Source organism: Onychomys torridus, chromosome 1 (genome assembly GCF_903995425.1).
Source record: "Onychomys torridus chromosome 1, mOncTor1.1, whole genome shotgun sequence".
Classification (NCBI taxonomy): domain Eukaryota; kingdom Metazoa; phylum Chordata; class Mammalia; order Rodentia; family Cricetidae; genus Onychomys; species Onychomys torridus.
This window is the reverse complement of record NC_050443.1, coordinates 154,276,725-154,301,580: the sequence shown is the minus strand read 5'-3', so window position 1 is coordinate 154,301,580 and position 24,856 is coordinate 154,276,725. Positions and strand designations below refer to the sequence as shown.

The 24,856-nt window shown below is 40.5% G+C and overlaps 1 protein-coding gene across 4 annotated transcripts in view; it reads left to right on the top strand.

Moving 5' to 3' along the window:
* Htr7 (5-hydroxytryptamine receptor 7) overlaps window positions 1–23,861 on the top strand; it is an 88,565-nt gene extending 64,704 nt beyond the window's left edge. For 2 of the 4 annotated variants that reach the window (XM_036175563.1, XM_036175573.1), the window contains 2 exons: window positions 12,295–13,050; window positions 21,955–23,861. In XM_036175563.1, coding sequence (XP_036031456.1) covers window positions 12,295–13,050; window positions 21,955–21,997 — 799 coding nt within the window. In that variant the 3' untranslated portion in view covers window positions 21,998–23,861. Of the gene's footprint in view, window positions 1–12,294; window positions 13,056–17,899; window positions 17,997–21,954 lie in introns of all 4 variants that reach the window. The other 2 variants (XR_004943748.1, XM_036175569.1) reach the window with 2 other exon arrangements.
* The last annotated feature ends 995 nt before the right edge of the window (window positions 23,862–24,856 follow it).

Genomic DNA, 24,856 nt, shown 5'->3' with positions numbered 1-24,856 from the left:
CAAGACCCAGTTACACAACTGTCTCTCTTTTGCAGAGGGTCTAGTCTGGTCCCATGCAGGTTCCACCAATGTTGCTCTAAAGTTGGTGAGTTCCTGTGTCACTCACTTCTTTTAACAGTACCGTTTCTGTGGATAAGGTGGGGTTAGGAGCCATGCTGTCATAACCCAGAATTGTTTTCTTCCCTAAATCCTTCTGCTTCTAAGCAAAGTTCCAGCCACTCATCTGTTTTGTTATTTGTTGTAAATGTTTTGACTTTCCAATTTTGTTTTTTCTGAGGAATAAAAGGCCAATTTTTGAGATGGGAAGAAAATTCGGTTTATTGTAAGCAATAAAATAGTTGAAATGATTAACATAATTCAGGGGTTACTATTAATCTTCTGTGCTACTATTCATTCTCATGACTTTCTTCAGTGACCTAAATTATTTTGATAGCTTTCATATACATAAAGAGAAATATAAATTAGACTAAAAAATATACCAAAAAATAACTTCCTCACATAAGTACAGTTGGAATCCTTGTCTCTTATTGAGAAGGTAGCAAGTAGCTTTTGGTTTAAGTCCATCAATAGAAAAATATACCTTTGCTTCCCTTATCATACAGGGTAAAGTCCGACTTTCTCCTTCCAGGGCCCCCATTCTTGGTGCAGTCCCTTCTCCTTGAATGTTGGTAGACGTGATCTAACCAGATGAGTACCTTTAAAGGAAGATCCAAAGACCAGGGAGATTTGGAGTCCTCGTATGGCCTTGGTGATGCGTATTTCATGAGTTCTACAGCTGTAAGGCGGTGAACTGTCAGCAATTATGTGTACTTGGTGGAGGACACTGAGCCTTGTAGCACTTAAGTCCTGGCCCACATGATTGAGCCTGGCGAGACCCTGGGTAGAGAACTCAGCTGACCTATGCCCAGAGCCTTTCAGGACTGTCAGATGTTCTGGCAATGTTTAAGTCATTAAATAGTGGCAATGTGTTACGCATTAACAGTAAGCTAATGCCATATATAAATTTTAAAAGTGCTTGTAGAGCCGAGTGATTTGCTTTGTTTTAATTTAGTCTGAGGATCTCCATAAGGAGAAGCTCTTATTTATTTATTTTTTTGTTCTATAATAGTTTATTTTCTCAGACAGAAGGGCTTTGTTATTCTATTTCCATACTTGGTTGGATTTGTCATTCTTCTGCCTGCTTCTCTCCTCAACATTGGTACTTGAGGAAGAAATTTAGAGTTTTTACTGCTCTAAATCATAATCGCAACTTGGAAATAGGGGTTAAATGGCTTTAAGGAATAGTGGGATATCTAATTCTACAATAGTTTTATAGGGCAGATCTACATGCAAGTTAGTATCAAATGGTAGGGTTAGTGTATTTTTTAAAATCACTTTTAATTAAAAATAAGATTACTTACATGCATTGAGAGCATTGCATATATCATAGCTGAATAGCCTGTTTAATTTTTAAAAAGCAAACATATGTATGTGCTAGTTCTAGATAATGACCCCTGCTTTTTAATCTGACTCTTACATATTCATAACCCCTTTCTGCCAGTTAATCACTGGTCTGTTTATGTCAGCTTAGACTAGTTTTGGTTACTTTTAAAGTGTGTGTTTTCTTTTGTTTTGAGCTGCTATAGCTCAGCATTGTTTGTGGGAGGCCAACACTGATGGCCAAGCTGTAGATGGTTCGTTCTCATCGTTTCGGAGACTCCCATCCTGTCAGTATGCTGCATCCCTAGCTCTGTTGTACTCATGGAACTGTGCTCACTTCAGTCCTGGAGAATACCATGGCTTCATTTGGGGCTGTTGCTGATTGTGCTTCTATGAACATTCTTGTACGTGCATTTGATAGTTTTGATAAGTGTCATTTCTTATTCAGAAGAATTGTTGGATCATAGAATGTAAACTATTAAGTTTTATAGGTGGCATAATCAGATCAGGCCCACCAAGAGTTTTCAAAGTTACTGCATCAAGTGACCCAGAACATTATGGATTTAATCATCATCATCATTATCTTTAATTCTTTTAATGGTCATGATATCTTATGTTGTTTTATGTGTATTTCCCTCCTGATATGTAATGGTGAACATCTTTCCATATATTTATAAAACACTATTACTTTTCCAAAATTGTGCCATTTTGTTATTGGCTTATGAGGTCAATTTTGAGCATTAAGATCAGCATTTAAGAGCTGAGGAGAAGCTCAGTTGTGGAAGTAACTCACTTGCTCTCATTCACAAGACTCTCAGTATGACCCCAAGCACTACAAATAGAAGAGAAAGAATCAGCACTTAAATGTCTGAAATGGGTTGGGGAAAGCCACAGCAGGTAAGACCTGGAGTGTAGACATAAGTGCCTGATCTTCAGCACCCATGTAACAAAGTCAGGCATGATCGCAAGTCTGTCACCCTAGTGCTGACGAGGATTGGAGAGGCAGATTCCTGGAGTTTTGCTGATCAGCACAGCTAGCCATGTGGTGAATGCCAGGTTCAGTGAGAGAGCCTGTCTCAAGAGGATAAGGTGGAGAATCATCAGAGTCACCTGAAGTCAACCCATGACCTCCACCTGCACATTCACACATGTGCACATGTGTACACACACAGAGACACAGACACACACCACACACACCACACAGACATAGACAGACAGACAGACACACACACACACACACACACACACACACACAGACACATACCACACACAGAGACTCAGAAACACACACACACACACACACACACACACACACACACACACACACACACAGACACAGTCACACACCCACACAGAGACACATAGCCACACATAGACAAAAGACACACACACACATTTACACACTAAGAGGTCTGAAATAGTGTAATGTGGAACAGAAGAGAGGAGAGAGTAATTATAATAGTAGGTATTTTGGGAGAATTTTATTCCAATTTCATGTCATATATACATACTAAGTTTAATTTGTAAACATAAATGTGTCTGTTTTATCTCTTAATATGAATGGCAGCAGAAAGGTTTCTAAAACCTTGTTGTCTATTACATACCCAATGCCTCTCTAACTTGAGGAAGACATAAAAGCTAAGATTATTTCATTTAGCTCAGGCCTCAGACAGAGCTAAAGACGTGAAACCAGAAACATGATTCGCTGTGGTTTCATCAGGCCACATTGGAAGCAGAGACGGAATATAGGAATAGAGGTAAAGTGCCTGTAAACTGACAGATGAAGACACCCGGCAGGGTCTGCAATGAAGACACCATGTAGTCAACTGCAAGTACACAGATGTTCCTGGGCCTCCAAACCTTCTGGGAAGACAAAGGAGGTCTTAGAATCCCATGTTTCAGAAGCTGCTCATGATGTTGACCAGTTTGGGGGACCTCTGCAAAGCCTGGAGTTTTCTTCCCATGAGGGAGGAAGTCTATGGAAGAGGCTTTCTGAGTGTGTGAACTTTCTTCTTTCAGCTGAGCACTCTTAAGAATCACTGTACTTTAGAATAATCCCACCCATTTCTTTTACCCCTTGATAAAATCCAGCCACAGTGAAACTCAGGAGAAGTTGTTTAATTAAGGACCATTATCTACATTTCTATACAGCTACAACAGGAGGCAAACAACAGAGTTAGCTTGTTTCCAATCCCTCTTGATGCGGATTATAGCTCCTTAATCCTCTTTCCTTTAATCTCCTACTTCAGTCAGACCTCCAATGTGAGTTGCTTACATTTCTCAATTATATATTACTTTGGCATCTTTGTCTCTGAGATGTACTGTATTTTAACATTTGTATGTGTTTTAAAGTTCCTTTATGAAGGCTTCATAAGGACTCTGATTTCTAATTAAATGTTAGCATGAAAAATATTAACTTGCATAATTAAGGAATATTCAGAATTAATCTATGATTTTTTTCCTAATTTTTTCACTCTCCATGTTGAAGGTAAAATTTATCCTATACAAGGTTTGGGGAGAATGAATGAATAATTTGAATAGTACTTCCCTGAATAGCACTATTACTTTATATAGTTAATTATAGGATTTTAAATACTTGTGAGTTCCATTGTGCAAATATATGAATGTAATAAAACACTTTTGACATGCTAATCAAGTAAAACAATGTAAGATTTAATTATCCACTTTTAAAGGATTTTATGTGCTTGATTGTCTCTGTTAGACTCCTTCAGGTAATTCAGGAATGGTAGAATCCTCTTAAATATTTTATTTTGTGCTTAAAGTGAAAAACAGCCTTTTTATATGCTCACTTTTAAAAACCTTCAAGGGTGAATACTGTAAAGAAAAATTTAAAGCCATTAAAATCTGTACATCTCAGATAAAATTCCTATTGACAGTTTGCTGTGCATTCGTGTGGACATATCATTATATATGCATATAAAATAAACATATACCTAAATGTAAACAAAAAGCGAATGTATAATATAATAATCTGATGCTGTTTTCTATCCAGTCTTCTTTTGTGTTTCTATGTCATTCAATACAGATGTGCACAATGCCTCTGAATCACTGATGACATCATATTCCGGTGAATGAGACACACTGTGATTTATCTAATCTCTTGTAAGAGTGTTAAATGGCACCTTCCCCCCCCCCCCCCGTCTTGTTAACATCTTTGTAAATTAGTCATTTTGGTTTTCACAGCTATCTCAAGACAAATTCTTAAAGTCTGGTTTCTGAGCCAAAGGGTCAACAATGATGCATGTCAGTTGACAAACTTTCCTCCAGTCTTCCACCTCAGTCCTCTCTTGTAGCAGAGTAATGCAGTTCCTCCTTCCCCCAGTTTTCCAGATAGATTTTGTCTTTTATCTTGTGAATGGTCAGAGTATATGCCATATGTCAAAATTTGCTTCTCTTTGATTGCAAGTAAAGCTTTACATATTTGTGTTTATTGGCCACTAGTATTCTCTTCTTTGGTCAGTTACTTCAATAATTTTATTGGAATGATTGTCTATTTGTTCCCCAGTAAGAGTTCTAAGAACAGTGAGATATCTCCATTTGAATCCCAAATTTTGCGTGACTGTTATTTGTTTTTAAAACTGCTTTTATTTCTGTGAGAATTTCACACTGTATTTTGATTTTATTCACCCTCAACTGCTCCCCTTAACTTCCCCTATATTGCTCCCTGTGGTGGTTTGAAAGTAATTGCCCCTCTCCCAATAGTCTTGTAAGGAGTGGCACTATTAGGAGGTATGGTTTTGTTGGAGTGGGTATGGCCTTGTTGGAGGAAGTGTGTCCCCGTGGGGCAGGCTTTGAGGTTTCTATGCTCAGGATACAGCTGAGTGTCTCAGTTGACTTCCTGTTGCCTGTAAGATGCATGACTCTCAACTACTTCTCTAGTACTATGTCTGCCTGCATGCTACCATGTTCCCCATAATGATGATAATCTACTGAACCTCTGAAACTGTAAGCAAGCCACTTCAATGAAATGTTTTCTTTATAAGAGTTGCCTTGGTCATGGTGTCTCTTCACAGCAATGAAAACCCTAACTGAGACAATCCCCATCTCCCTATCTTAAAACTTCCTGTCCACTTAAAATTATTTAATAACCCATCAACTCCAATCTGTGCTGTTCATATTCTTCTGAGTGTAGGACCATCCACTGGAACATGGTCAACATGCCAGGACCTATATCCTTAAAGAAAACTGGTGCCAGGCAGTGGTGGTACATGCCTTTAATCCCAGCACATGGGAGGTAGAGGCAGACAGATCTCTGTGAGTTCAAGGCCAGCCTGGTCTACAGAGTGAGATCCAAGACAGCCACCAAAACTACACAGAGAAACCCTGTCTCGAAAAACAAAACAAAACAAACAAACAAACAAACAACAACAACAAAAAACAAAGAAAGAAAGAAACAAAAAAGAAAGGAAGGAAGAAAGAAAACTGGCTTTCCCTTCTCCAGAAACTATTAGCTGCCCATAGCTCTCCAGTTAGGGCTGGGGGCTCATGAACTACTTCTTACTCCATGCTTGAATGTTGACTGGCTTGATCTTGTTCAGGTCTTGTGCATGTGAAAAGAGCTGTTGTGACCTCACAAGTAGTGGTTCCCACATGTCCAGAATGTACTGGTTTTATTCTTGTTCTTCCTGACTTCAGGCTCTTGTAACCTATCCACCTCCTCTTCCTTGATGATGGCCCCTTAGCTTTGGGGAGGGTATGATATAGATGTCCCATTTGCCACTATGACTCTCTGGTCACTTATTTCTGCGCCTTGACTAGTTCTGTGTTAATTGCTGTCCACTGCACAAAGAAACTCATTCTGGTGAGGTCTGAGAGCTGTGCTAACCTCTGGGTCTGTCCCCTGGGCCTGTAGCAAGTGTTAGAGCTGCTGGGAGATGTTTGTTATTTGATTTTAATTGTTCCTGTAGTGATTTTAAATTTTAAATAAGTGCCATTTGTTAATTTTTAAGTTTATTTTTATTTATTTATATTTGTGTGATGTGTGTCTGTATTGTGGTGTGAGTATGAGGTGCCTAGGAAGGCCAGAGAGGGTACAGTAACCCCTTGGAGGTGGGTTAGAGGTGGTTGTATGCCAACTGACATGAGTGCTAGGAACTAAATTTGGGTTCTCTGCAGGAGCAGCAAGTGCTCTTAGTTTCTGACTCACCTCTCCAGTCATCATCATCATCATCATTGTTTTAAATAAAAAGTAAAAAGTTATAAATGTATTGTTTATAGTCCAGTATTTTGTCCTGTAGGTAAGAATACTCCATCACACAGTATTGAAGGAATCCCTGTATTTTCTCATTGTGGTCTTCAAGTTTAATTTTTTGACATGATAATATTTGATCCATCTGGGGTTTATATTTAATAAGGTGAAAGAGGAGAAGTAAGGGTTGTTTTAACCCTGCTTGTCAGTAAGTTGTCAGAATGCATAGCTGTCATCCTTTTGTTACTGATTTAAAATGGCTCATTGTACATTACCCTTCCATATAGTTGAACCAATTTATGTGACATATCACACCTCCTCCTAGCCACGAAGTCCAAGAAGTAGTGACTCATGGGATCTACTGTGTTGTAGTTTATAGTTTCTGTGGTGTTGGGAATTGAGTTCAGGGCCTTGTGCATGCTAAACAAGAATCCTGCCATTGAGCCAGAGCTCAGTACTTCACCTGGGCTCTTCTTTCATAAGAAAAAAAAATCTCTGTGGCTTTTATACTGGCTTCAGTGAGATAACTATCACTTTATTATTTCTTTTTAGATTATGTGCCCATTTTTACACATTGACTCAAGCTGTGAAGTCATTTGGCCAACCTAACGGAAATTCTGGAGTGTTATTCAATTGGGACTGTATGATATTTATAAGGATTATAAATATTAAAGGAAAATTGGCACTTTTGTAGTACTAGATATTCCTATTAAAGACAAAAAGTATTTTTCTCTATGAATTTAAGTGTTCTTTTAAATATGTCAATAACATTTTAAGTTTCTTCATGTAAGTCTTGACCATTTTTAAAGCCTTTTAGTAATATTTAAAGTCTTCAGTTGTTAAAGAACTTAGCCTCCTTCATAACATTTATATTTAAGTTATCCAAACATAAGCTATTGGTTTTTGTTTATTTATTTTATATCCAGAAACTTTAGGGAACACTTAGCAGTGTGTATGCTATCTTTCAGTTGATTTTAACTTTCTAAAATCTCACTAAATGGAATCTGGCCAGGGGTCCTCTTTATTGTAGGGTGTGACTTAAGAACTTAAGAGAATGCAGTCAAAGCATGACAATGTTTATGGAACATAGTTTGTACACTGTGGCTAGTCTTTCTCTGTCCCACCAGCCAGCTCCCAAATCATGACATGAAGACTTATTAATTGTGAAGGCTTGGTTGATAGCTTAGGCTTGTTTCTAACTAGCTCTTACAACTTAAATTAACCCATATTTTAAAATCTACACTCTTTTTACATGGCTTGGTTACCTTTACTTTGTAATGCCCAAGCTGCTTGCTCTGCATTTCCTGGTGTCTCCCTTTTTTCTCAGGATCCTCTGGTCTGGCTCCCACTCTGAAATATGTTAGTTAAGTGTGCTAAAGTGTACAGGCAGGGGCTCTCATGAGATTGTCTAGTCTTCTGAGATATCATTTAGTACACCATTGGTTAACCTCTGATGACAAATATTTTGTGAATTTTGTATTATATATGTAGACAGGAGAAAGGCTGGATTTTCAATCGTGCTTCAGGCATAGTTCCTTGTTCCAGCAAGGAGCATGTGAACAGCACAGTGCTACACTTGAATTGCCTTTAAGTAGATGGTTAAGAATTTGTGAATTCATGAACTGCTAACTTTTTGTTTTGCAGCCGTTTAAATAAAATATAACTTCTTGTCCTGAGCAATTCTACTGTCTCCTTGGAATTTACACCTGTTTTAGCCACCAACTCAAACCCCTCACCCCTAGGTAGGTGTAAGGTGGTCTGTCAGTGCCACCTGGTGGTCACCTGGGGAACCACGTGAACAAGTTGTCTAGCTCTTTGGCTAGACAACTTGGCTTTTGGACTGTACTGGTTGGTTAAGTTAAAGCCAGGTCCATATATACATCTAGCAGAGTGATGACATTCATCCTTGTGGCAAGATAAGCTTAATTGTGAGGCTCCCATCAGTACCAAGGTCTCTCTTTTTTTTTGGAGGGGGTCACTTTTATTTAAAAGTATTTCCAGGTATTTGTTTCTGTAGCTTGCAGATGAGGTAATTCTATGTAAAACAAATTGTATCTCATATTTCCTGTTTCTTTATATTTTCCTTCACTCTGATTCATTCTTACTGGCTCATTGTTCTTTCTCTTTTCTTTTCTGCATTTATTCCTCTAGATTTTCCCCCCCTGAGTGAAGTATTTTATTACAGCTCTTTATTTTCCTTTACATCTATTGTATAGTTTTTGTAATCTAAATGCAGAAACAAATTAGAACCACAAACATTTTCTACAGAGACTATCTCATAGGTAAGTACACATGTATGTAACTACATAAAAGAATAATGGGAATAGGAATATATGAAATAGATTTAAAAAAATACCCCTTTCCCATAAAACCACTCAGGAACTGTTTGGTAACTATAGTCCTAAAGCATTAAATTAGACAGGATGTGCTGGCAAGGAGCAATAATACAATCAGTTAAGACATAGCGAGTCTGTCATTCTTGGATGACTACCACAGAAGAGAGGAGACTACACAGGAGGCCCACTTAAAGTCTAATTCTAGATAAACATTGTTACAGTTTGAATATGAAATTTCCCCCACAGGCTCATGTGTTGAGTGCTTATCCCCAAGGTGGTGGCACTATTTCAAGAAGTTCTTGAAATGTCAGGGGGTGGAACCTCATTGGAGGAACTCGATCACTGGGGCCATGCTTCTGAAAGTTGTACCCAGTCTCCTGTCACATCTCCTTACTCTTCTTGGCTCTCACAAAGAGACTAGCTTCCTCCTCCACTTTGCTTACCTTTTCTTTTTAAATTAGTTCTTTAAGAACTTAGTACATTGTATTATGACCAGGTTCACTCCCTTACCCAACGCCTTCCAGATCTACCCATTCCCCCACCCACTCAACATTGTGCCCCCTCTTATTCAGACCCATGGAGTCTGAATTGTGCTGCCTATGTATGTTTGTATACATGGCTTTCTTCTGGGTCATGGTTGATCTACTAGGTAGATAGACTTAGAAAACAGACTCTCCTCTCAGCGGTTGTCAGTTGCCAATAGCTCTTTAGCTAAGGGTGAGGCTATGTGAACACCTTCCCACCTCCATAGTGGGAATTTGCCTGGCTGGGACTCCAGATCTTGTGTATGCTGCCACAACTGCTGTGAGCTCCTATGTGTAACATCCTTCATGTGCAACACTTCCTATTCCAGAAGACATGGTTTCCTTGTGTTGTCTGCTACCAATTGCTCTTCAAGTCTTTCTGGTCCCTCTTCTGTAATGATTCCTGATCCTCGAGAGGAAAGAATGTGAAATAGATGTTTCATTTATGGCTGAGCATTTAGTCTTTGGTTCCCTGAACCCTGACTGGTGTTGGGTCTCTATTGGTGGAATTATTAAGGCCACTCCATGTAGTTAAAAGGGAGGTTTATTTTGTGGCATAACTTACAAGTGAAGGGATAGGTAGGATGTAGGGTCTGGCAAAGGTATGGCACAGTCCGGCGGTGTTCTCTGGAGAACTCTGCTGGGTTTACCTCCAGCGTCCAGGGTCTGGGCACCAAGAGATCCCTCTCATTTGGATCTTGGGTCTTCAGCGTCCTCTCTCAGCCCTGCCTTAGCTAAGAGCTATAGGTGTGACCATTTCCGAAGCCTCATTGGGGGTTGGAACTTCCAGGCCAAGGCTGGGATGGCTACCCACTACAGGTCTCTATGTCAATCATCATCTACTTCAGAAAGAAGCTTATTTGATGAGGGCTGAGAGATGCACTAATCTATGGGTATAAGGATAGATCATTAGGAGTCAGTTTAAAATACTAGGCCATTTAGCAGATTAATAGTAGTAGACTTTCTGTTTGTTTGTTTGTTTGTTTGTTTGTTTTTGTTTTTCGAGACAGGGTTTCTCTGTGTAGCTTTGCGCCTTTCCTGGAACTCACTTGGTAGCCGGGGCTGGCCTTGAACTCACAGAGATCCGCCTGGCTCTGCCTCCCGAGTGCTGGGATTAAAGGTGTGCGCCACCACCGCCCGGTTAGTAGACTCTCTGTTAAGGCCTATGGTCTGTCTAGCCATAGGTTCCTGTCCCTAATAATTGTGCCAGGTATGAGTTTTAACTTGTGGAGCTGGTATTAAATACAATCAGAAGGTGGTCGGTTACTCCCATGACATTCATGTCACCGCATGTTTTTCCAGGCTGGTCATTAATATAGTATTTAAAGTTCACAGGTGGGTATGACTGATGATTATTTCCCCCCTCTGGTAGTGTGCATAATACCTTCCAATGGTATGAAAGCTAGCCAGTAAGGAGGAAGCTTTCAGATGAGTAGCTATTGATTTATCCACTCTGTCGTTATTCTTGATTTCTTAGGAAAATATCATTTGTCTTTTTTATCCCTTTGGGAGCTCAAACAAGTTTGTGTGTGTGTGTGTGTGTGTGTGTGTGTGTGTGTGTGTGTGTGTGTGTGTGTGTAAGTTATGTGATATTTACAGAAGGGATTTGAACAACTTTAGTATCTGGAGACCTTAGAGCCAATTTTAGAAATGCTCATACTTGTTGAAGGAATGAAGAAATAGATATTCATGGTGAGTAGACAAATCTGACTTGTTCATTTTTACTGTACTCTGTTCTCTGTTTTGTAAATGATGTAGAAATACTAATTTTCATAAAAAAGAGGATGACTTTGAAGTTCTGTGGGCTAACTTAAGCATCAGGGGTGTTAGCAGATTGAGAACTTTCAGAAAAAGAGCTGTTGGTTGGAAAGCTTGAAACCCTTCTTTTCATGCTTTAATAGTGGATCTTCCATGTGCATAAGGGGAGCAAAGACCCACCAGAATGACAAGCATTTCTCAAGACCATTAAATATATAGAGAATAATTCCAAACATTTACAAATATTAAGCCTTTAGTCAAACATTTCACCACTTATGTTTTTGTGTGTCTGCCTTGTGCCTTTGGCATTGTAAATTCCTATAAAAGAAATGCAGACCTATTCATTATCTCTCTAGAAGCACACAGAGGGATGACACTGGATTTGCCTACTCTTCATGAGGACTGTCCCCTTTCTTGTGTTCCATCTCAGAACTGGAGCACAGGGCAAGCTGCTTTTAATTTCAAAGAATGCTCTTCTCATATTGCTGTTTTGTGAGAATTTTCTGGCAATAAAAAAATAATCACTTTCCACTCCTGATTCCATTTTCAAATTCTAAGAGTCCTCAAAAGCCTCACAAATCTGTGATCATATGGGCATACCTCTGCTGCAATGGGGAGATTGAAGGAATTAAAAGCTGGCCAGAATTAATACTGTGGAGATGAAGGGGCATATAATATCAGGGTGACAGACCTTTACCAAGCTGTGAAGATGTGCCACAACGTTTGCACATGAGGAGGACTGCCTTAACCCTGGCTGGTTGTAATGGTGATGGTCATGGGAGAGTGCAGTCATTTCATCTTTATCTCCTTGGCTGCACTGGTTGTCAGAATCTACAAGGTGTAAGTAAACCATTGGCTAACTTTACCAAAGGGCATTCGAAACTTGGCAGTACCTCTGTCTGACTGCATGGCTGGGAATAAAACAGGTAAGGTATGAAAGCCCCCATTTACCTTTCTGCAACATATAAATAATGGTCCTACTGGGTTGCCAGCACTTTGTGGGCAGTGATGATTGTATTCAGTTCTTATCTTTCCATCTCTCCGCTAGGTACCTTGGGATCACAAGACCCCTCACATACCCTGTGAGGCAGAATGGGAAGTGTATGGCCAAAATGATCCTGTCGGTCTGGCTTCTCTCTGCCTCCATCACCTTACCTCCGCTCTTCGGATGGGCTCAGAATGTGAACGATGACAAAGTGTGCTTGATCAGCCAGGATTTTGGCTACACGATCTACTCCACTGCCGTGGCATTTTATATACCCATGTCGGTCATGCTGTTCATGTACTATCAGATTTACAAGGCCGCCAGGAAGAGTGCGGCCAAACACAAGTTCCCAGGCTTCCCACGTGTGCAGCCGGAGAGTGTCATCTCCCTGAATGGTGTGGTGAAGCTCCAGAAGGAGGTGGAAGAGTGTGCAAACCTTTCGAGACTGCTCAAACATGAAAGGAAAAACATCTCCATCTTTAAGAGGGAACAGAAAGCAGCCACCACCTTGGGGATCATCGTGGGAGCTTTCACAGTGTGCTGGCTGCCGTTTTTCCTCTTGTCCACAGCAAGGCCCTTTATCTGTGGCACCGCCTGCAGCTGCATTCCGCTATGGGTGGAGAGGACATGTCTGTGGCTGGGCTATGCAAACTCTCTCATTAACCCTTTTATATATGCCTTCTTCAACCGGGACCTGAGGACCACCTACCGGAGCCTACTCCAGTGCCAATACCGGAATATCAATCGGAAGCTCTCTGCGGCAGGCATGCACGAGGCCCTGAAACTTGCTGAGAGGCCGGAGAAAGCCGAGTTTGTGCTGTAAGGTCATTTATCACTACCAACCTTTTGTGTCCCAAACCCTTTCATGCAGCTTCTTGAATGTTGGGGAAAGCTCCCTGAGTTAGTGGCTAGCACATTTTCTACCAGACATCTGGTGTGAATTCAGAATACTTTTATTCACTCACATTGAGGTAAAACAAACAAACAAACAAACCAAACCAAACAACAACAATAAAAAACCCATGGTAGGTAGGTATTTGAAAGGGAAGAGGAGACTGGTTTTCTGATGAATTTCAGTTCATATGGCTGGTGGCATAGAAGGTGATATTCTCCATTTCTTTTATCATAAAGAACATTTCAGTTATGTCTGTCCTTGTATCTGAATTCCTATGACATTACCATCTTAAGTGCTTTTGTACTTTCATGTGGCAAAACATATGTGGTGATCTCATAGTTCCCAGGGAAATGCCTCTTTTGAGAAAGAAATGCCTCCTTTGATTTTCCTGGTATGGAACTGAATCCATACAGGAGATGGCAAAGCTGGGACAAGGCACTAGTAGCCACTGAGCTGTCAAGAAGTGCTTCTTGTCTTGGTATCCAAGAACTGATTCCTGCTGGAGTTGACCAAGGTTTGATGTTGTCTGGGACACTCAACGGGAGTTGAGATCTGAAAATGTGCTACAAAGGGCTAATGGTGATAAGGACTTGGGAGTTTCACAAGTACCTCACATATTAACAAATTTGGCATTGTCACAGAGGTGAGAGGCAAGATATTAGGGTGGTCAAGAGGTAAAAATGAAGACTTTTTTTTTTTTTTAAAGAAAAAGTTACATAAAGGAGATTTGATCACTGAGTGAGAAAATAATTTTGGGATGAGATCATAGAAGGTTCTGGTGGATGAGATGTTCCTGTGCACTGAGGAATGGGAATAGGAAAGAAGAGAGCAGAGAAGTTTGAGGGCTTTACTTCAGAGGGACCTTCCCTGTCCGCTTCCCTGGGCAAGTGACATGTTCCTCACTTAGGACCTAACTTAAGTCTAGGTCTCACATAACCTCAATCCTAGGACCACAAGTCTTCTAAATACTAGAGTGTGTTGGTTTGTCTTAGAATGGGAAGTTGTTAGAGTCTAGCTCTTCTGGTTCTTGAGCTGGACTGGCATCACAGTGTTCATTTCTACTTCTGTTGTGTATACTCTGTTGTACATATGAAATTGTTCACAATACAAAAGGCCTCATTAAAAAAATTAGCATGTGACATCAGGTTCTAGAACACTCATTATAAGCAACCCCTAGGACTTTTCAAATCTAGATGATCCCACTGATGAGTATTTGCCCCTCAGACTTTGAAATTCTTAGAGAAGGAGCTACATTTTAGATTACTGTTTGAATAATCTATGCCAGTGCTTGACAGGTGTAGAATACCAATGGCAGTATCTACCCTGCTACCCAGTTCTCAGGGGGTTAACTTGTGGCTTAGGGTAATTGATACAGGATAATTGACTTATGATCACATAGATAATGTGGAATGAATCATCCCAGTGCATGTGCCCTTAATTGTCCCATCATTCTACTTGTTAGATGAATTCAGTCTGAGGTAGTGAAGAGCTACTGAATGCTACAGTTTGGAACACCAGACACCAGCTTGCTAAGAAGGCAGCTAGGATGCTGTCCTTACTCTAAATGTGCTGAGTATGTTAGACATGCTGTATGGTGGGAGGGTCCCATCTGGACAGGATCCTAGTCATTTCTCAAATATAGGAAATTAAGCCAAGTCATTGGTAGGAGTTCTAGGGTGTGGACTGGGTAGTGTCCAGGTGAACTGATGACAACTGTAGATTTCTTGATAAAATAGCTTTGGATTAGTGAGTATGGGAAAGTGAAGGATTTGGTGAGTAACCCATTTTAGCTGGTATACTTCTGTATCCCCTGGAAATAGCTATTCTTTTGGGACAAGTAGGTTAAATTTTGCCTGGCACCAGGATTCTTTGACCATAAGGAGGAAAGTGTGTTTGTTTTATTTCTTAGGAGTAACACAATGAGGGATGTCTTTGGAAATGGTGTGGAGGGCAGACACCAGTGTGAGACGGGGGTGGGGGTGGGTGGAGGGGTGGGGGTAGGGAGGTGGGGGGGCAGGAAGTCCCATTCAGTAGCCAGTGTGCAGGAGAATGCAGATGATGTTCTGATCATCTCTCTATTTACAGGCCTCTGAGGACTTGTGGATAATTTTTCTGATTAGTTTATCTAATGAATTCACAGGTGATTCAGGTATAAGAATAGTAATTTTAAAAACATGACGTAACAGGTTTCCCTGTTTGAAATAATAATAGCTCACATTGACTGAGCATTCATTGTCAGCCACTGAGAACTCTGAAACTTCAGAACTTTACAACGGGCTAGTTTTCTCCATTTCGAATTTGAAGACGGTAAAGCAAGAGCTTGGCGAGATCAAATCATTTCCCCACGGTCCTTCCGATGAGATTGATAGAGCTGGACTTCAGCCCAGGAAGCCTGTGTTCAGAAGTGCTTTTACTTTCATGCTACTGTACCCTTCATAAAAATAAACTAGCTCAAATAAAGCACAGGATGCTTGTCTGTCTGTCCTTAAATAGTGTGGAGGCTTGGGTGTTGTTTCCTCTTAGTCCCAGACAAGGGTTGGCAGACTTATATGGACAGAGACCAAATGGTAGTAGTATTTTAAGCTTTTGAAAACTCCTCCTTGCTACTGTCATCCACTTAAGTAAACAAGAGGACATGGGTATATATACCAACAAAACTTAATTTACAGAAGAGATGGCCAGCTGGATTTGGCCCATAGGCAATGGTCTGTTGTCCCTTGATTTAAGAGAGAATTACTGGGCTTAATTACAACTCTCTCAGTTTGAATTTATAACATGTGGTATATGCAAATCAGTTAATATTGTTGGCCTAAAAATATTCATCAATTTTAGGATGTATTTACTGTTAGAACTATTGTATGGAGTTCCTATAGCAGCCATTTTTGAACTCTCTACTAGGCAGTTTTGCTTGTCAGCACCAATGTTAGGATATTCATTTTCAGTTTTTTTTTTATAACTTTCACACACTATGGTGAAGACATAAAGTGTGACATCATTTTTACTGTTGTGCATATATTTCTACACAGAAAGTATATGCATATAGAGTCCAGAAACATATACTTTTGAGATCATATAGAAGTACAGAAACATACTTTTGTGATATGAATGTTTGTGTTCCCCCAAATTTATGTGTTGAAATACAGACTCTAATACAGCAGTATCAAAAGGTGGGGGACTCTACAGGTAACTAGGTCATGAGGGCCCTTATAAAAGGGAACAGAAGGAACTGGCCTATGAAGGAGACAGAGAGCCTCGCAGATACCAAATGTACTGGTTCATCAGTTAATGGACTTTCTAGTCTCTAGAAATAAAAACATTCTCAGAAACTACCACTGTATGGTATTTCATCATAACATCCTGAATTTACCGCAGCACATGAACACCCAGCTTTGTTTTGTAATGGTGAAAGTCACGGGTAGAACGCCATGCCAGTCAATGGAGAAGAAAAAGACTTAGCTAGTGCTTACATGAATGCTATCAGAGAAGACTTCCTGAAAGGTAAATCTTGGAGGCTAATCAAAGCATTTATAATTAACAGTGAGCAGAGGGGTATTCCAGGTAAAAGGGACATTTATGTAGAGCCACCAATATAGGAGTTAATGCAAAGGACAGACCAGCCAGAGCTGAGATCTAGACTAGTTTCTAGAGTTAGAAAACAGTTGGAGATCAGAGTAGAAATGACAAAGAGTGTTACTGATGGATCTATGCTAGTCCCAAGATTCTGGACTTCAAGTGCAGGCCACAGATTCTCAATTCAGAGGAATCGTTGCCTCTTCTGCTGCAGATGGTTGACAATGTCTGGAGATACTTTTGGTTGTCATTACTGGAGCGTGCCTGGATGTTAACTGTCATCTACTAGGTGTAGGTCAGGGAGGCTGCCAGCTATCTTACAATGCACACAGGGCCTCCTGCAGAAAAGACTTACCCAACCTATAAGGAAGAAGCCTGGGAACTCTGATGTAGATGGTAGTAAGCCATCCATATTTTTTGTAGCTAGGGGATGGAGCCATCAAAGTAGAGCATATTGGTTCAGTGACATGGTCTAGGAAGACTCAGAAGGTGGAGGCAGGATGTAGAGTCCCTTCCCTGGTATTACCAGAAACACTGGATGGTTTTCTGTGTCTGAGATATAGCACCAGGTATGGTTGGGATAGAAAAGAGGATGGTGTAACAGTGTTCACCTCGGGAAGTTCACACTCCTGTGGATTTAGGTGCTGTTGAGGTTAGTGACACTTGACCATAGAAGACATATTCAACCAGAGTTAGAACCTGCATGGTCCACAGTTACAGTCAAGCAAACACTAATTGGAAAGCTGCTAATAGATTTGACTTGACAAATGTAAGTCTCATGTTTTGCTAACTTGTTCTTTGATATTATTAGGGTGGGTGACATTTGGGGTTATACTTTACTGAGTCTGAATGGTAATGTAAACTGTCACTGTGGTCTCTAGAAGAGTGACAAAAGACAGCCAATCCATAGCCCAGAGCAAAGGAGAAATTATATTAGACTCCTACTTTTCCAGCTCCCTCACACATCTGGTGGCCACCCCTAAGGATTCTAGGAAACTCCCTATAACTTCTCCTGCCTTTATCTTCCTATCTGGCTGCTTGGGTTCAGGCCTATGTTATTTTGCTTCTTGTTCGGCCCTTCTTGACTCCATTATTTTTTTCTCCTACACTTCAGTTTCCTCGATTCTCTGTGTGAGCAGTTTCCTTGTTCTGTGTGTTGTCACTTCCAAATATTTACCCATTTCTTCCCATTTTCTTAATCAGCCTAACCCGAGCTTCAGGAGTCTAGCAGGCACTGGAGAATTTCCCTTGGGGTAACGGAGTGAATACAGGGAAAAAAGCTGTGAATACTGTTGCACGGGTAATTTGAATTCACTACTATCAATTCTAATCTTTTCACCATTTCACAAGTGTTTAAATAAAGGCAATGAGAAAAATGTAACAATGTGACATGAGCCAGGTTCCTTTCTTTCTCTTTAATTGGATGATTTCCCTCACAGACTTGAACTGCCACAGATTTCTTTTAAGTATCTTGCCACAAGGACTTGTTCTTGGGCATCATTTGTGAATAGCACGGAAAGGCAGCTTCTGAAACACTTTGCTCTAAAAGAGTATCCTGGAGTTGTTTTGAAGCAGCTCTTCTTTTCTGTCTCCCTCTTCTCCTTGGTGATTGTATTGTCTTCATCTTCAAAGAGCCTCTTAGTATCCCCATCAATTGCAGTAGTTCTCAGCAGTGACTCATCACAGAATAACCTTGGGTTTCTGCCATGAATTCTGTCAATTTGTCCCTCCAGGCTTTAGGCTGCAGCTTTGGAATTCAACCTGATTGCATGCTTTCTTTGTGGAAAGGGGTAATTTAAAAGAAATGAAGTAAAGTACATCCCAGGGGAAACTGGGAGGAAGCATCAAGGTCCCTGAAACTCTGAGTGTCTGTGATGGGTCCCTGCCTTAGCAACAGAAAAAAAGAAAAAAAAAATAAAAGTTTGCTATTCCCTGGACATGTACCTCACAGTGATCTTTTCTTCATATAACATGTCCCTCAAAGTGGTATTTTCTTCATTAATTGTCTGAAGTTCAAGTTCAGTGATTTGCCTTTATTAAATAATCAACTGGTAATGACAATGGCTTCTTCACTCCATGCTTTACAGTTGCCCAGAGTTTAACTGTGAAGTATCTTAAAGCAGGAAGGGTGTTGTTCTATGCAGTGTTTTATGTAATGCTGAGGATCAAAGTCAGAAGCCTCACACATGCTAAAACTCATGCACTGAGCCCCAGCTCTTGCCCTATTCTCTTCTAACACTTTCTTTTGTTTCTATTTTTCCTTAGTTGGTAATAAATGGAGGTAGCACAATGTAAAATCAAACAGTGCAGAAAAATACACAATAAAAATAAGGCTTGGGGTGTTCTTAGGAAGATAATTTACATGGTAAAATCATGAAAGAAGAGATATAAAGGAAGCAGGATTTAATAAGAAGAGATGGGGGGGCTTAGGATAGGGGTTGCTCAGTGCTGAAGGACAGTCCAGTCCAGTGACAGCTGTCGGTGGAGGTGATCAAGGGGCCTGGAACATGTCTTCAGTGGTATCAGGAAGTTGAGTAGGTTGGGGTTATCCCAGGGAGCCAGGTGGGTTTTTGACAGGAGTGATAATAGGCTGTAGTGGGCTTGATGGAAGGAGAGACTACCATTAGCAGTAGAAATGTGTGTTATAAAACTAATGTAAATGTGAGGTCTCTGCCTGGGGAAACTATATGTACTAGGAAGATGGCATTGACACTAGGAGAGAGGCTAATGGTATCTGAGCAGTCTGAGTCCCGGAATCCTTAAAATATCACCATGGCTAGCAGGTGGGTGGTAAGAAAAAATGGACTCTGGAGATGGTGCTGGACTGGAGCAGAGTTTAGGAACTGGTGGGGGCAAAACTGAGTTGGAGGATGCTGGGTGTGTTCCTTCCACTTGGTCGGAAGAACCAATGGTCCCAGGCTAGAATTGTCTTCAGAGCTTCATTAGTTGAGGACACAGCTTATTTCCTGTGTCTACTCCAACCCATGGTCAGTTGAAATACAGCAATCGTTCTCAGGCACTGTTGAGTTGAGGGCCGAAGCCAGAGATTGTTTCTTATGGAGAAGTGGATTTTATCAGCAGGAATATCCAGTCATTGTCACACTTATATGAAAGACTGGACAGAGAAGGGAAATTGAGATAAATGGATTCAGATATAGGGACAGAGTAAGTGGGGCAGCAAAGCTAAACTGGAAGCATAGTCCTGGGCCTAGAACTGCCTAGACCAGCTCCTAAACATAGTGCTCATGTGGTAAGTCAAGGTCTGTGAAAATGTGGCATTATGGGAGTGGGGTTCTATACTAGGAGAACAGATACTTTCTCAGTTGTTGGCTGAAGCTTCTCTATGGCCCAAGGCACTTCTGTGAGTCTAGAAGACAGGCCTGGAGGGAAGCAGGATTCTGGTTTCTGTGTAGGTCAGTTATAACGCTATATATTTCTAGGTTTAAAGTGGGTGAAGATTCTCAGTGGAAGTAATGCAATTTTGTGTGTGTGTGTGTGTGTGTGTGTGTGTGTGTGTATGAGAGAGACAGAGAGACAGACAGAGACAAAAAGGAGACAGAGACAGAGACGGAGACAGAGACAGAGACAGAGAGACAGAGAATATACTCTGTACTTTGATCATATTGCCCCTATTCTTTCTTAACCCTCTTTAGCCAAATGCATTCTTCTTTTCAAGTCCCAAGCTTCCCACCCACCCACTTTCATGTTTGGCTTTTTGTGGGAGAGATCCACTGCATCTAATTAGTGTGGCTTTATTGAACATTGGTAGGGGTTATTTACTTTAGAAAGGATACATTTCCACTGGCTATATACCTTCTCCCTCAGGTACCATTTAACCTTATGAGTTCCTCCCCACTCCTGATGGGATGTTAATGGACCAGTCTTGTGCAGGTGACTAACCCTTCTATGAGTTTATGAATGCAATAGCCATGCCATGTCCAGAGGATGTGTTTCACAGCTCTTTCCCCTATCTTCCTGCTTTTATATTCCCTTTCTCCTCTTCTTCTCTGTCCCCTGAGCTTGGCAAGAGTGAGATAGGTGTGTCACATAAGGCTGATCATTCAGTAGTCAGTTATTCCCAGCACTTTGGCTGATTATGAGTCTGCATTTACCATTGTCCTCTGAAACAGAAGCTTTTCGAACCCAGGCTGACAGTAGTACTAACCTATGGGTATAAACATAACTATTTAAAAGGCAGTTTGAAACCATGTTCATTTAGTAAAAAAAATTAATAATATAGCTAGATCCCATGACCTCCCAAACCATGGGTCTTTGATCAGGTTTATAGGAATGAATTCCCTCCTATAGAGAAAATCTTACCAGAAGGTGATTGGTTATCCCCATAATCATCATGCCACCATAGCACCAGTTGGCACATATTTTTGGTAGGTAGTTACTATAGAATGAAGAATTCTTAACCAGGCAAGACTGCTGATGACTTTTCTTTACCAGCAGACTGTGTAGTATCTTCTGGCAGTAGGAAAGCTAGTCATCAAAGGGGAATCTTTTAGGTCAGTTTCTGTTTGATTTCAACGGAAGCATGTGGTGTCTTCAGCTCAGTCTTATCATCTAGTCTTAGAAAGCAACCATGGAAATGGCAGTAGTCTGCATTGCTTTGGTGCCTCTCTGGCATCCCCAACCCAAACCTCCTGGGATGTACTCTACACTGGCACTGGGATTTTCACTTAATAACTTACAGCTTCTCGGAGCAGCTGTCTACAAGCATGCAGGGTACCTTTCTTCAAACTCTTTTTTAAAATTGTATTTTAATTGGCTTACAAAATAGATTTTCTGTATGGCATTTTTACATCTTTAGTTTGGGTTCAGGTTTCCCACATCTCTTCTTCTTCCCTCCCCATTCTACCCTTGTTTAAATCTTTCCAACCTTGATATTGCCCCCTCTATTTTCACACTGTCATTTTTTCACAGTCTTTTTCAAGTAGTGAGAAGATTATACTATTTTGCAAAAATTTTAAGTTCTTTTGAAAGCAAAGCCATTTTTGGATACATCTATATTATATTTGGGGGCTCATTCTCAAGTATATTACTATGGGCTTGGTAACTTACAGAACTTTTGACATTTATGAAGAGAGGCACATTATATTTTCTTTCCCATTAGAGATGCTCATGAAACCTTACAAGTCACCAATGATTGAAATCACTGACTGCCATAAAAAAGAAAAAATTTCACTCACCACAAAATATGAAAACCCACACTTAGGGTCTGGCTAATTTTCTTGTCTTTCTCTCTTTTATAGACAAAACTCTGACCACTGTAGGAAAAAAGTTCATGATACATGATCCAGAGTGGAGTACTGAAGACAAACAGTGCAAAGCAGGTGGAAACAAGGAAATTATTGGCTGAGACTTCAAAACGGAACGTGGCTTCTGTCTTCTTGGCATGGCTGAAATGGAATGGGGTGATCTGTTGTACAAAGTGTATTTTGGGGGAGATGGCGACCTCACCCTTTTTTCCCTGTGGATCAGTGATATTGTGTTTAAGTGAAAATAGTTCTCAGTGTCAGACAGCCATCCCGGCAGTAAGCACACTAACAGAGCTGGGTTCCGGGAGGGAAGCAGTTTCTGGTGCTTTCCACAAGTCCACATCCACGTGAGTGGGGGAAAATCCTAACGCACAATTTCCATGCTTCCAGTCTAGGCTTCTTGGTAACTCTTCAGGAATCATTCATGAGACAGAGTACATTCTGTGGTCTGACAGAAGGGTGTCTTTCCAAGCAAACTGCAGTAAGCATAGTGTTGAATGTGTTGCATGTCCATGTTAGAAAACAAAAACTTGTCATCAGCTAATACAAATGATTCCTCAGAGCAGTGTCTGTCCAGAGCTTTTGTCAAATACTTTGGCTTTTCTGCAGGGTCCCTGTGATTTCCTACCAGTGTATGTCCACTGTTAAACCCCTTATCATTGTGGTGTAACTCAGGAACAGATCTCAGGCTGGAGAAAGGCAGAAAACCTGAATAAAGCTTTTCTTTGCACTCACACTCCTGAAGGCTCCTGGGAGAGGATGGTAACTAGAGAAGAGTGAGTGCCACCTAACTGCATTGTATATTAACATGATTCTTGGCATGTTGTTTATTCTCATCTTCTACAAGGGGGCAAGGAGCCCACAGGGCTGGTCTATAACTGTGTGTCATGAGGAAGGAGTGTGGCGATAGTATATCCATGAATGGTTGCGGTGCTTCTGGAGACAGCGTAAACATGTTCATCCAACTGGACTGTGTGAAGCAGAGGTCACCTGGACCCCTGTTGTGAATACTCTAGAACATCATTCTGTTTCATGTAGAGACTTCGTCTCTGTGTTCTCTGTATCTTAAATCAAATGTGTGCCTGATGAATTCTGTCCTTTAAACCCCTCCCTTCAATAAAAATGGTCAACACTAAGGACAGGTAAGGAGACAGAAAGGGTTCCTTTGTGGATAGCATCCTTTAATACTACACTATGTGTGGGTGAAGGGGATGGAAGGGAATAGATCAGAAGAGTATCTATGTCTACAAGGGGGAAATGAATGCATACCTTTATTTAATAAAAAGAGAATTGAAAGAGAATATTATTTTCCTATAATTAAGGAGGCCGTCCTTTTACAGGATACAAGGAGTTCCAACATGGATTATGGACTTCTTCCAGCTGTCACTGATGTTGTTTATTATGAGATACAGGGAAGGGCCCCTTTCCTGTGAAGGGGAAGTAGGCATTGTCCTTTCAGACAAAGTGTGTACAAATTCCTGAGCTGCAGATTTGCTAGAGTGACCATATATACTTATGTTCATAATTTAAATAACAATGATGTCAGATACATGTTGTTAAATTTGAAAATGTTTTATTACATTACATCAAATAAAGGATATTTGTAGCTGTAATAAAGAAACAAAAGTAATTGTTTTGAATAAAAGATCTGATGTCATACATGTTACTCTACAAAGAATGGTGGGGGCATACTCTGTGTTTTTGCTTGCTAAAACCCTAACAGGTAGCTGGGAGTGCTGGTGCACACCTGTAATCTTAACACACAAGATGTAGAGGCAGGAGGAACTGAAGACAGTCTGAGTTTACATCTAGAGACACCATATAAAAACAACAACAAAACCTAACAAATAATTGAGTTTTGTACTAAATTACATTTCAATGTAGGAATTTATCCACTTAGTGGCCTTTACATTTCCAATCAAAGACTGTTTGTTTGTTGATTAGATGAACACTGGCCTCTTGCTCCAGTCCAGATTGACAGTGCTGGGAGAGCAAAGATGGGAGTGGCCGAGTCCTTACTTGGGAGGAATTTGTCATCAGGACCCCAGCAGCCATCCATATATCAGGTCATCAGTGAAGAACAGAGCAGGTTGATGAGATGGTTTTCTTTCTTCAGCACAAGGCAGGACCTTATGGCTAGTTAGTGGAATTAATTTAGACTTTGTGTTTGTTTAATTCACTATTCAAACTAACTTCTTATCCCTCCTGATGTTAATGCCTGAGTATCACATTCTGCCTCATTGTAGCTGCAGGGGCTAACTGTGTGCATTGCACTTTAGATGCATGGCAGGCAAATGGAAGGAAAAGGCAGCAATTGAAAGGGAGAAAATGTCCAATAATTAATCTTTCCTGTATGATGTAACTTGTCTCTGCCAAAGGCACAGCTTTTGTTTTAACAAAGAACTGAGAGAAGTTATCGAGGTAAACATTTTCCATATAGTTTATGACTGTTTGGGCAAGAATGAGTGTGATGATTAATCTCTTTCTCACTTTAAGGGATCAGCTGTCATCTTCTGGCAAGGCTGAGTACTGGGAAGCCATGCTTGGGAAGTGAAGTGCTTGTAAGAGACACTGAGTCACTGTTGCCTCTGTGTCTAGCTTTATTCAGTAAATATCAAACATGGTAACATGGTACTCAAGGATTTCCTGGGCTTGTTGGAAGCTGCATCAGACATATGTCTCCAAGCACTTACATGGTGTCTTGTCCATGAGACGCCTGTGCATGTATTTGATAATCATATTCTCATATAGTTTTATTAGACTGATTGTGGGCATGGAGTCACCAATCTGTGTTAAAAATTCACATCATTTTTCCAAATAGTTGGTGCAAATATAATGAATTGTTTGAATTCCCACCTGGAGACAGTAGAACCTTTCCTTTCAGCATTTTAATTGT